The sequence below is a fragment of the Electrona antarctica genome (assembly GCF_951216825.1).
Source record: "Electrona antarctica genome assembly, contig: scaffold_96, whole genome shotgun sequence".
NCBI lineage: Eukaryota > Metazoa > Chordata > Actinopteri > Myctophiformes > Myctophidae > Electrona > Electrona antarctica.
Genome location: NW_027637920.1, coordinates 300,501 through 313,498, shown reverse-complemented (window position 1 = coordinate 313,498; position 12,998 = coordinate 300,501). Strand labels below are relative to the sequence as shown.

Below are 12,998 nucleotides of genomic sequence, written 5' to 3'. Positions count from 1 at the left end.
CAAAATAAGAATTTTCACAAAACGGCAATTTTCATTGGCTCATAAAACATTCATTTGTACTATACTGTAGAACCTTTCGTGCATTTTGATCAAAGATCCTGGGAGGAGATGCATTTTAATTGATTTGCATATAATTCAAAATGGCGGGTTATCTAGAGGTCAGAGGTCAAAAGTAAGGAGCTATGCGCCTTTCAAAGTTTGCATTTTCAATTGAGTGCTATAGCGCCACCCTTGGGCCAATGGTTGTGGGCTTTGCAGCCTCACCGTTTGGCATGGCCCTGTACCATGGGTCCTTTAATAATAACAATGATACTAATGATAATAATGATAAGGGTAATGATGATAATAATAATAAGTAGAACTGCACTCTGCGCGTGAACTGCGCGCTGCGAACTGCGCGTTGCACACAAGTAGGCCATAAATGGCCTTTATGCTTTTGGAGAGAAATGATAGTCACTTTCAGTAGTAGAGCACTGTAGAGGGGAGCTGTGTTTGTCTGTGACTTTTCCCAGGTGACGATGGTCGTTGATACTCATCAAGGAAGGCAATTATGTTTCTGCACTTTCAAAAGTAATGCTACTTCTTTTGCAATGTAGTTAAATAAAAAATCTCAGGGGGGAAGATAAATTATATAAAATTAAAAAAACAGTAATTTCTCTTTAAAATATATATATTTTTTAATACCGTGAAAAAAATTGTGAGCCTCATATCGTGATACGAATCGTATCGTGAGTTGAGTGAATCGTTACATGCCTAGTATACTGTGGTTACTTGGGTTGTTCTATGCGTATGCCGTGGCTGCATGATTCTGAGAGTGACGTAATGAAGATATGTACCAATGCCAGGGTATAACTGGCTTTCGATGGTGACGTAATAAAGATATTTTCAGTGTCGGGTGGATTAAAGGTAATGCCTCTATGTATACATAGAGGCATTGTCATCTGAAACCTACCTTTATTACGTCACCATCGAGAGCCAGTTATACCCTGGCATTGGTACATATCTTCATTACGTCACCATCGAGAGCCAGTTATACCCTGGCATTGGTACATATCTTCATTACGTCACCATCGAGAGCCAGTTATACCCTGGCATTGGTACATATCTTCATTACGTCACCATCGAGAGCCAGTTATACCCTGGCATTGGTACATATCTTCATTACGTCACCATCGAGAGCCAGTTATACCCTGGCATTGGTACATATCTTCATTACGTCACCATCGAGAGCCAGTTATACCCTGGCATTGGTACATATCTTCATTACGTCACCATCGAGAGCCAGTTATACCCTGGCATTGGTACATATCTTCATTACGTCACCATCGAGAGCCAGTTATACCCTGGCATTGGTACATATCTTCATTACGTCACCATCGAGAGCCAGTTATACCCTGGCATTGGTACATATCTTCATTACGTCACCATCGAGAGCCAGTTATACCCTGGCATTGGTACATATCTTCATTACGTCACCATCGAGAGCCAGTTATACCCTGGCATTGGTACATATCTTCATTACGTCACCATCGAGAGCCAGTTATACCCTGGCATTGGCACATATCTTCATTACGTCACCATCGAGAGCCAGTTATACCCTGGCATTGGTACATATCTTCATTACGTCACCATCGAGAGCCAGTTATACCCTGGCATTGGTACATATCTTCATTACGTCACCATCGAGAGCCAGTTATACCCTGGCATTGGCACATATCTTCATTACGTCACCATCGAGAGCCAGTTATACCCTGGCATTGGTACATATCTTCATTACGTCACCATCGAGAGCCAGTTATACCCTGGCATTGGTACATATCTTCATTACGTCACCATCGAGAGCCAGTTATACCCTGGCATTGGTACATATCTTCATTACGTCACCATCGAGAGCCAGTTATACCCTGGCATTGGTACATATCTTCATTACGTCACCATCGAGAGCCAGTTATACCCTGGCATTGGTACATATCTTCATTACGTCACCATCGAGAGCCAGTTATACCCTGGCATTGGTACATATCTTCATTACGTCACCATCGAGAGCCAGTTATACCCTGGCATTGGTACATATCTTCATTACGTCACCATCGAGAGCCAGTTATACCCTGGCATTGGCACATATCTTCTTCATTACGTCACCATCGAGAGCCCGTTATACCCTGGCATTGGTACATATCTTCATTACGTCACCATCGAGAGCCAGTTATACCCTGGCATTGGTACATATCTTCATTACGTCACCATCGAGAGCCAGTTATACCCTGGCATTGGCACATATCTTCATTACGTCACCATCGAGAGCCAGTTATACCCTGGCATTGGTACATATCTTCATTACGTCACCATCGAGAGCCAGTTATACCCTGGCATTGGTACATATCTTCATTACGTCACCATCGAGAGCCAGTTATACCCTGGCATTGGTACATATCTTCATTACGTCACCATCGAGAGCCAGTTATACCCTGGCATTGGTACATATCTTCATTACGTCACCATCGAGAGCCAGTTATACCCTGGCATTGGTACATATCTTCATTACGTCACCATCGAGAGCCAGTTATACCCTGGCATTGGTACATATCTTCATTACGTCACCATCGAGAGCCAGTTATACCCTGGCATTGGCACATATCTTCATTACGTCACCATCGAGAGCCAGTTATACCCTGGCATTGGTACATATCTTCATTACGTCACCATCGAGAGCCAGTTATACCCTGGCATTGGTACATATCTTCATTACGTCACCATCGAGAGCCAGTTATACCCTGGCATTGGTACATATCTTCATTACGTCACCATCGAGAGCCAGTTATACCCTGGCATTGGTACATATCTTCATTACGTCACCATCGAGAGCCAGTTATACCCTGGCATTGGCACATATCTTCTTCATTACGTCACCATCGAGAGCCCGTTATACCCTGGCATTGGTACATATCTTCATTACGTCACCATCGAGAGCCAGTTATACCCTGGCATTGGTACATATCTTCATTACGTCACCATCGAGAGCCAGTTATACCCTGGCATTGGCACATATCTTCATTACGTCACCATCGAGAGCCAGTTATACCCTGGCATTGGTACATATCTTCATTACGTCACCATCGAGAGCCAGTTATACCCTGGCATTGGTACATATCTTCATTACGTCACCATCGAGAGCCAGTTATACCCTGGCATTGGTACATATCTTCATTACGTCACCATCGAGAGCCAGTTATACCCTGGCATTGGTACATATCTTCATTACGTCACCATCGAGAGCCAGTTATACCCTGGCATTGGTACATATCTTCATTACGTCACCATCGAGAGCCAGTTATACCCTGGCATTGGTACATATCTTCATTACGTCACCATCGAGAGCCAGTTATACCCTGGCATTGGCACATATCTTCATTACGTCACCATCGAGAGCCAGTTATACCCTGGCATTGGTACATATCTTCATTACGTCACTCTCAGAATCATGCAGCCACGGCATACGCATCGGAGCAACGGACAAACATTTACTTTACTTGCTGTCTCGGCTTTGCGCCAGTAATATTAATAATGTAAGCTGTGATGTGGTTCTCAGGGTCAGTCCAGACAGTAATATTAATAATGTAAGCTGTGATGTGGTTCTCAGGGTCAGTCCAGACAGTAATATTAATAATGTAAGCTGTGATGTGGTTCTCAGGGTCAGTCCAGACAGTAATATTAATAATGTAAGCTGTGATGTGGTTCTCAGGGTCAGTCCAGACAGTAATATTAATAATGTAAGCTGTGATGTGGTTCTCAGGGTCAGTCCAGACAGTAATATTAATAATGTAAGCTGTGATGTGGTTCTCAGGGTCAGTCCAGACAGTAATATTAATAATGTAAGCTGTGATGTGGTTCTCAGGGTCAGTCCAGACAGTAATATTAATAATGTAAGCTGTGATGTGGTTCTCAGGGTCAGTCCAGACAGTAATATTAATAATGTAAGCTGTGATGTGGTTCTCAGGGTCAGTCCAGACAGTAATATTAATAATGTAAGCTGTGATGTGGTTCTCAGGGTCAGTCCAGACAGTAATATTAATAATGTAAGCTGTGATGTGGTTCTCAGGGTCAGTCCAGACAGTAATATTAATAATGTAAGCTGTGATGTGGTTCTCAGGGTCAGTCCAGACAGTAATATTAATAATGTAAGCTGTGATGTGGTTCTCAGGGTCAGTCCAGACAGTAATATTAATAATGTAAGCTGTGATGTGGTTCTCAGGGTCAGTCCAGACAGTAATATTAATAATGTAAGCTGTGATGTGGTTCTCAGGGTCAGTCCAGACAGTAATATTAATAATGTAAGCTGTGATGTGGTTCTCAGGGTCAGTCCAGACAGTAATATTAATAATGTAAGCTGTGATGTGGTTCTCAGGGTCAGTCCAGACAGTAATATTAATAATGTAAGCTGTGATGTGGTTCTCAGGGTCAGTCCAGACAGTAATATTAATAATGTAAGCTGTGATGTGGTTCTCAGGGTCAGTCCAGACAGTAATATTAATAATGTAAGCTGTGATGTGGTTCTCAGGGTCAGTCCAGACAGTAATATTAATAATGTAAGCTGTGATGTGGTTCTCAGGGTCAGTCCAGACAGTAATATTAATAATGTAAGCTGTGATGTGGTTCTCAGGGTCAGTCCAGACAGTAATATTAATAATGTAAGCTGTGATGTGGTTCTCAGGGTCAGTCCAGACAGTAATATTAATAATGTAAGCTGTGATGTGGTTCTCAGGGTCAGTCCAGACAGTAATATTAATAATGTAAGCTGTGATGTGGTTCTCAGGGTCAGTCCAGACAGTAATATTAATAATGTAAGCTGTGATGTGGTTCTCAGGGTCAGTCCAGACAGTAATATTAATAATGTAAGCTGTGATGTGGTTCTCAGGGTCAGTCCAGACAGTAATATTAATAATGTAAGCTGTGATGTGGTTCTCAGGGTCAGTCCAGACAGTAATATTAATAATGTAAGCTGTGATGTGGTTCTCAGGGTCAGTCCAGACAGTAATATTAATAATGTAAGCTGTGATGTGGTTCTCAGGGTCAGTCCAGACAGTAATATTAATAATGTAAGCTGTGATGTGGTTCTCAGGGTCAGTCCAGACAGTAATATTAATAATGTAAGCTGTGATGTGGTTCTCAGGGTCAGTCCAGACAGTAATATTAATAATGTAAGCTGTGATGTGGTTCTCAGGGTCAGTCCAGACAGTAATATTAATAATGTAAGCTGTGATGTGGTTCTCAGGGTCAGTCCAGACAGTAATATTAATAATGTAAGCTGTGATGTGGTTCTCAGGGTCAGTCCAGACAGTAATATTAATAATGTAAGCTGTGATGTGGTTCTCAGGGTCAGTCCAGACAGTAATATTAATAATGTAAGCTGTGATGTGGTTCTCAGGGTCAGTCCAGACAGTAATATTAATAATGTAAGCTGTGATGTGGTTCTCAGGGTCAGTCCAGACAGTAATATTAATAATGTAAGCTGTGATGTGGTTCTCAGGGTCAGTCCAGACAGTAATATTAATAATGTAAGCTGTGATGTGGTTCTCAGGGTCAGTCCAGACAGTAATATTAATAATGTAAGCTGTGATGTGGTTCTCAGGGTCAGTCCAGACAGTAATATTAATAATGTAAGCTGTGATGTGGTTCTCAGGGTCAGTCCAGACAGTAATATTAATAATGTAAGCTGTGATGTGGTTCTCAGGGTCAGTCCAGACAGTAATATTAATAATGTAAGCTGTGATGTGGTTCTCAGGGTCAGTCCAGACAGTAATATTAATAATGTAAGCTGTGATGTGGTTCTCAGGGTCAGTCCAGACAGTAATATTAATAATGTAAGCTGTGATGTGGTTCTCAGGGTCAGTCCAGACAGTAATATTAATAATGTAAGCTGTGATGTGGTTCTCAGGGTCAGTCCAGACAGTAATATTAATAATGTAAGCTGTGATGTGGTTCTCAGGGTCAGTCCAGACAGTAATATTAATAATGTAAGCTGTGATGTGGTTCTCAGGGTCAGTCCAGACAGTAATATTAATAATGTAAGCTGTGATGTGGTTCTCAGGGTCAGTCCAGACAGTAATATTAATAATGTAAGCTGTGATGTGGTTCTCAGGGTCAGTCCAGACAGTAATATTAATAATGTAAGCTGTGATGTGGTTCTCAGGGTCAGTCCAGACAGTAATATTAATAATGTAAGCTGTGATGTGGTTCTCAGGGTCAGTCCAGACAGTAATATTAATAATGTAAGCTGTGATGTGGTTCTCAGGGTCAGTCCAGACAGTAATATTAATAATGTAAGCTGTGATGTGGTTCTCAGGGTCAGTCCAGACAGTAATATTAATAATGTAAGCTGTGATGTGGTTCTCAGGGTCAGTCCAGACAGTAATATTAATAATGTAAGCTGTGATGTGGTTCTCAGGGTCAGTCCAGACAGTAATATTAATAATGTAAGCTGTGATGTGGTTCTCAGGGTCAGTCCAGACAGTAATATTAATAATGTAAGCTGTGATGTGGTTCTCAGGGTCAGTCCAGACAGTAATATTAATAATGTAAGCTGTGATGTGGTTCTCAGGGTCAGTCCAGACAGTAATATTAATAATGTAAGCTGTGATGTGGTTCTCAGGGTCAGTCCAGACAGTAATATTAATAATGTAAGCTGTGATGTGGTTCTCAGGGTCAGTCCAGACAGTAATATTAATAATGTAAGCTGTGATGTGGTTCTCAGGGTCAGTCCAGACAGTAATATTAATAATGTAAGCTGTGATGTGGTTCTCAGGGTCAGTCCAGACAGTAATATTAATAATGTAAGCTGTGATGTGGTTCTCAGGGTCAGTCCAGACAGTAATATTAATAATGTAAGCTGTGATGTGGTTCTCAGGGTCAGTCCAGACAGTAATATTAATAATGTAAGCTGTGATGTGGTTCTCAGGGTCAGTCCAGACAGTAATATTAATAATGTAAGCTGTGATGTGGTTCTCAGGGTCAGTCCAGACAGTAATATTAATAATGTAAGCTGTGATGTGGTTCTCAGGGTCAGTCCAGACAGTAATATTAATAATGTAAGCTGTGATGTGGTTCTCAGGGTCAGTCCAGACAGTAATATTAATAATGTAAGCTGTGATGTGGTTCTCAGGGTCAGTCCAGACAGTAATATTAATAATGTAAGCTGTGATGTGGTTCTCAGGGTCAGTCCAGACAGTAATATTAATAATGTAAGCTGTGATGTGGTTCTCAGGGTCAGTCCAGACAGTAATATTAATAATGTAAGCTGTGATGTGGTTCTCAGGGTCAGTCCAGACAGTAATATTAATAATGTAAGCTGTGATGTGGTTCTCAGGGTCAGTCCAGACAGTAATATTAATAATGTAAGCTGTGATGATGTGGTTCTCAGGGTCAGTCCAGACAGTAATATTAATAATGTAAGCTGTGATGTGGTTCTCAGGGTCAGTCCAGACAGTAATATTAATAATGTAAGCTGTGATGTGGTTCTCAGGGTCAGTCCAGACAGTAATATTAATAATGTAAGCTGTGATGTGGTTCTCAGGGTCAGTCCAGACAGTAATATTAATAATGTAAGCTGTGATGTGGTTCTCAGGGTCAGTCCAGACAGTAATATTAATAATGTAAGCTGTGATGTGGTTCTCAGGGTCAGTCCAGACAGTAATAATAATAATGTAAGCTGTGATGTGGTTCTCAGGGTCAGTCCAGACAGTAATATTAATAATGTAAGCTGTGATGTGGTTCTCAGGGTCAGTCCAGACAGTAATATTAATAATGTAAGCTGTGATGTGGTTCTCAGGGTCAGTCCAGACAGTAATATTAATAATGTAAGCTGTGATGTGGTTCTCAGGGTCAGTCCAGACAGTAATATTAATAATGTAAGCTGTGATGTGGTTCTCAGGGTCAGTCCAGACAGTAATATTAATAATGTAAGCTGTGATGTGGTTCTCAGGGTCAGTCCAGACAGTAATATTAATAATGTAAGCTGTGATGTGGTTCTCAGGGTCAGTCCAGACAGTAATATTAATAATGTAAGCTGTGATGTGGTTCTCAGGGTCAGTCCAGACAGTAATATTAATAATGTAAGCTGTGATGTGGTTCTCAGGGTCAGTCCAGACAGTAATATTAATAATGTAAGCTGTGATGATGTGGTTCTCAGGGTCAGTCCAGACAGTAATATTAATAATGTAAGCTGTGATGTGGTTCTCAGGGTCAGTCCAGACAGTAATATTAATAATGTAAGCTGTGATGTGGTTCTCAGGGTCAGTCCAGACAGTAATATTAATAATGTAAGCTGTGATGTGGTTCTCAGGGTCAGTCCAGACAGTAATATTAATAATGTAAGCTGTGATGTGGTTCTCAGGGTCAGTCCAGACAGTAATATTAATAATGTAAGCTGTGATGTGGTTCTCAGGGTCAGTCCAGACAGTAATAATAATAATGTAAGCTGTGATGTGGTTCTCAGGGTCAGTCCAGACAGTAATATTAATAATGTAAGCTGTGATGTGGTTCTCAGGGTCAGTCCAGACAGTAATATTAATAATGTAAGCTGTGATGTGGTTCTCAGGGTCAGTCCAGACAGTAATATTAATAATGTAAGCTGTGATGTGGTTCTCAGGGTCAGTCCAGACAGTAATATTAATAATGTAAGCTGTGATGTGGTTCTCAGGGTCAGTCCAGACAGTAATATTAATAATGTAAGCTGTGATGTGGTTCTCAGGGTCAGTCCAGACAGGACGGTCACTTCGGCCTCCTGACGCCCATCTCTCCGGTGAATCAACAACAACAGGCCACGCCCACCAAACAGGAGAGCTTCGCCGTGCCGGCGCCGCTGGACAACAAGGCCGGCCCCTCCCCCTCTGGCCCCTCCCCCTCGGTCACCTTCCGATGTCGCAGCGTGAGCCCTGCCGTGGTGCGCCAGACGACCTCCAGCCCCCAGACCCACTGCACCGTAATGAGGTAAAGACCCCCCAGACACCAGACCCACGGCACCGTAATGAGGTAAAGACCCCGCAGACACCAGACCCACTGCACCGTAATGAGGTAAAGACCCCGCAGACACCAGACCCACTGCACCGTAATGAGGTAAAGACCCCCCAGACACCAGACCCACTGCACCGTAATGAGGTAAAGACCCCCCAGACACCAGACCCACGGCACCGTAATGAGGTAAAGACCCCCCAGACACCAGACCCACGGCACCGTAATGAGGTAAAGACCCCGCAGACACCAAACCCACTGCACCGTAATGAGGTAAAGACCCCCCAGATACCGGACCCACTGCACCGTAATGAGGTAAAGACCCCCAGACACCAGACCCACTGCACCGTAATGAGGTAAAGACCCCCCAGACCCACTGCACCGTAATGAGGTAAAGACCCCCAGACACCAGACCCACTGCACCGTAATGAGGTAAAGACCCCCCATACCCTTAATGAGGTAAAGACCCCCCAGCCACCAGACCCACTGCACCGTAATGAGGTAAAGACCCCCCCAGACCCTTAATGAGGTAAAGACCCCCCAGACACCAGACCCACTGCACCGTAATGAGGTAAAGACCCCCAGACACCAGACCCACTGCACAGTAATGAGGTAAAGACCCCCCAGATGCCAGACCCTTAATGAGGTAAAGACCCTCCAGACCCACTGAACCGTAATGAGGTAAATACCCCCCCAGACACCAGACCCACTGCACAGTAATGAGGTAAAGACCCCCCAGACACCAGACCCTTAATGAGGTAAAGACCTCCCCAGACACCAGACCCACTGAACCGTAATGAGGTAAAGACCCCCCCTAGCAAAATTGTGGGGGCAAAGTTCAGCTGTCTGAGTCACTTATATGATGAGCAGGTGCTAAAGAAAGCATCATGTATTAGAGCAGACAGCTCTCACCCTATACCCCTATACCGGGAATATGAATTCCTGCCATCCGGCCAATGGTTAAAGACCCCTGTTACTAAAACCAACAGGTACAACATCTCATTCATACCTACCTCCATCCGGCCAATGGTTAAAGACCCCTGTTACTAAAACCAACAGGTACAACATCTCATTCATACCTACCTCCATCCGGCCAATGGTTAAAGACCCCTGTTACTAAAACCAACAGGTACAACATCTCATTCACACCTACCTCCATCCGATCCGTCAACAAGGGAAGCAGGACGAGGTAGATGTAGTTACACTCTATTTGCACTTTATATTTAATTTAACAATCTGTATCTTGTGATAATGTTTATGTATGTCTGTTGTTGTTGTGTATGTTCTACTGTTTGTAATGTCTTTGAGAGCTTTTATTATCTGCTGTAAAAGTGCCCAGCTTGGGACATGTGAATTAACTTGACCTTGACCTTTATAAACTACCTCCACCTCCACAGGGGGGCGTCGCCCTTCAACTCGCCCGCCACGCTGTCGTCCGAGGTGCTCAGCATCCTGTCGGGAGGAGGAGGAGGAGGCGGAGCCCAGGGGCAGGGGGCGGGTCCTTTGAGCAGCAGCATGGCCCAGCGCAGCCAATCGGTGCCTCTCAACGTGATGATGCAGAGCGAGATGTCCCTCCCCCCGGGGGGAGGGCCGGCGGGGGGGCAGCAGAGCCACAACGCCGCCAAGATCACCAACGTTCTGCTGAGCAAGATGGAGGCGGAGGGGGACGGGGCGGTGCGAGGCCTGGGCGTCAACAACCTGCCCTCCAACTACACGGCACGCATGAACCTCACGCACATCCTGGAGACCAGCGGACACACCTCGGGGACCCCCCAGCAGGGCCCAGGGACCCCCCACCAGGGCCCAGGGACCCCCCAGCAGGGCCAGATGCAGACCTCCAGTCCTGTGAACACCTATGAGCTCCAACAGCATGGATACCTGGGCAGCGATGCCAGCACAGAGCGGGTGAGCTTCTACACGGAACACACCTGTAGCAGATTAGCTACAGAACACACCTGTAGCAGGTGTTTCTACAGAACACACCTGTAACAGGTGTTTCTACAGAACACACCTGTAGCAGGTGTTTCTACAGAACACACCTGTAGCAGGTGTTTCTACAGAACACACCTGTAACAGGTGTTTCTACAGAACACACCTGTAGCAGGTGTTTCTACAGAACACACCTGTAGCAGGTGTTTCTACAGAACACACCTGTAGCAGATTAGCTACAGAACACACCTGTAACAGGTGTTTCTACAGAACACACCTGTAGCAGGTGTTTCTACAGAACACACCTGTAACAGGTGTTTCTACAGAACACACCTGTAGCAGGTGTTTCTACAGAACACACCTGTAACAGGTGTTTCTACAGAACACACCTGTAACAGGTGTTTCTACAGAACACACCTTTAACAGGTGACCTTCTACAGAACACACCTGTAACAGGTGTTTCTACAGAACACACCTGTAGCAGGTGTTTCTACAGAACACACCTGTAGCAGGTGTTTCTACAGAACACACCTTTAACAGGTGACCTTCTACAGAACACACCTTTAACAGGTGACCTTCTACAGAACACACCTTTAACAGGTGACCTTCTACAGAACACACCTGTAACAGGTGTTTCTACATAAGCTTTGGGCTTATCGAGTGCCCGGTATCGCTAAGCTTTGGGCTTATCGAGTGCCCGGTATCGCTAAGCTTTGGGCTTATCGAGTGCCCGGTATCGCTAAGCTTTGGGCTTATCGAGTGCCCGGTATCGCTAAGCTTTGGGCTTATCGAGTGCCCGGTATCAATAAGCTTTGGGCTTATCGAGTGCCCGGTATCGCTAAGCTTTGGGCTTATCGAGTGCCCGGTATCGCTAAGCTTTGGGCTTATCGAGTGCCCGGTATCGATAAGCTTTGGGCTTATCGAGTACCCGGTATCAATAAGCTTTGGGCTTATCGAGTACCCGGTATCAATAAGCTTTGGGCTAATCAAGCCTGTTATGGAGCATAGCGGCCCATGACGTCATGTTTAAACAATCAAGACAAGAGGCGTTCCAGAAATAAATGTAATCATCCACGCTGGCACAAACTTGTCGGTCTAAAAGTGTGTTCTTATTGGCTGGGCTATAAACAGCCATAACTCCAGTTCCCAGCACGCTTTAGGCCCCAAACTTGGTACGTTGCTCTTAGACGGCCAATCAGGGACAGGCTGTATTGCTTAAGCCCCGCCCCCTCTGTGTTCCAGGTGACCTTCTCGTCCGGGGGGGTCAGCCAAGACCGGCAGCAGGAGCTCCTCCTGCAGAGCACAGCGGAGGAGGAGGCGGCGGAGGACTTCAACAACACGGTCAAGGACCTCCTGGGAGAGGACGGTCTGAACCCCAGCTCCCAGCTGGTGGGCCAGGTGGCCTCGGAGCTCCACGCCGCCGTGGCCTCCGACTTCAGGCTGACCTCTGACCTGTCCAGCAGCATCACGGACCTCAACACGCTGGACGCCAACCTGCTGTTCGACCCGGCGGCCACGCAGGAGACCTACTGTGAGGAGGACGCCACGCTGGAGGAGCTGAAGAACGACCCGCTGTTCCAGCAGATCTGCAGCGACACAGGATCCTCTGGCTTCGATTGGCTGGAGAGCAAAGACCAGCCCACCACCGTAGAGATGCTGGGTTAATTACAGACCGGCCAATCACCACCGTGGAGATGCTGGGTTAGAGACCGGCCAATCACCACCGTGGAGATGCTGGGCTAATTAAAGACCGGCCAATCACCACCGTGGAGAGGCTGGGCTAATTATAGACCGGCCAATCACCACCGTGGAGAGGCTGGGCTAATTATAGACCGGCCAATCACCACCGTGGAGATGCTGGGCTAATTAAAGACCGGCCAATCACCACCGTGGAGAGGCTGGGCTAATTATAGACCGGCCAATCACCACCGTGGAGATGCTGGGCTAATTAAAGACCGGCCAATCACCACCGTGGAGAGGCTGGGCTAATTATAGACCGGCCAATCACCACCGTGGAGAGGCTGGGCTAATTATAGACCGGCCAATCACCACCGTGGAGATGC

The 12,998-nt window shown here is 45.4% G+C and overlaps 1 protein-coding gene across 1 annotated transcript in view; it reads left to right on the top strand.

Annotated features, from left to right (window-relative positions):
- LOC306918561 (DNA-binding protein RFX7-like) overlaps positions 1–12,693 on the top strand; it is a 57,967-nt gene extending 45,274 nt beyond the window's left edge. Inside the window, 3 exon segments of the mRNA XM_079531458.1 lie at positions 8,747–8,985; positions 10,404–10,911; positions 12,178–12,693. Coding sequence (XP_079387584.1) covers positions 8,747–8,985; positions 10,404–10,911; positions 12,178–12,600 — 1,170 coding nt within the window. The 3' untranslated portion in view covers positions 12,601–12,693.
- Positions 12,694–12,998: the final 305 nt, after the last annotated feature.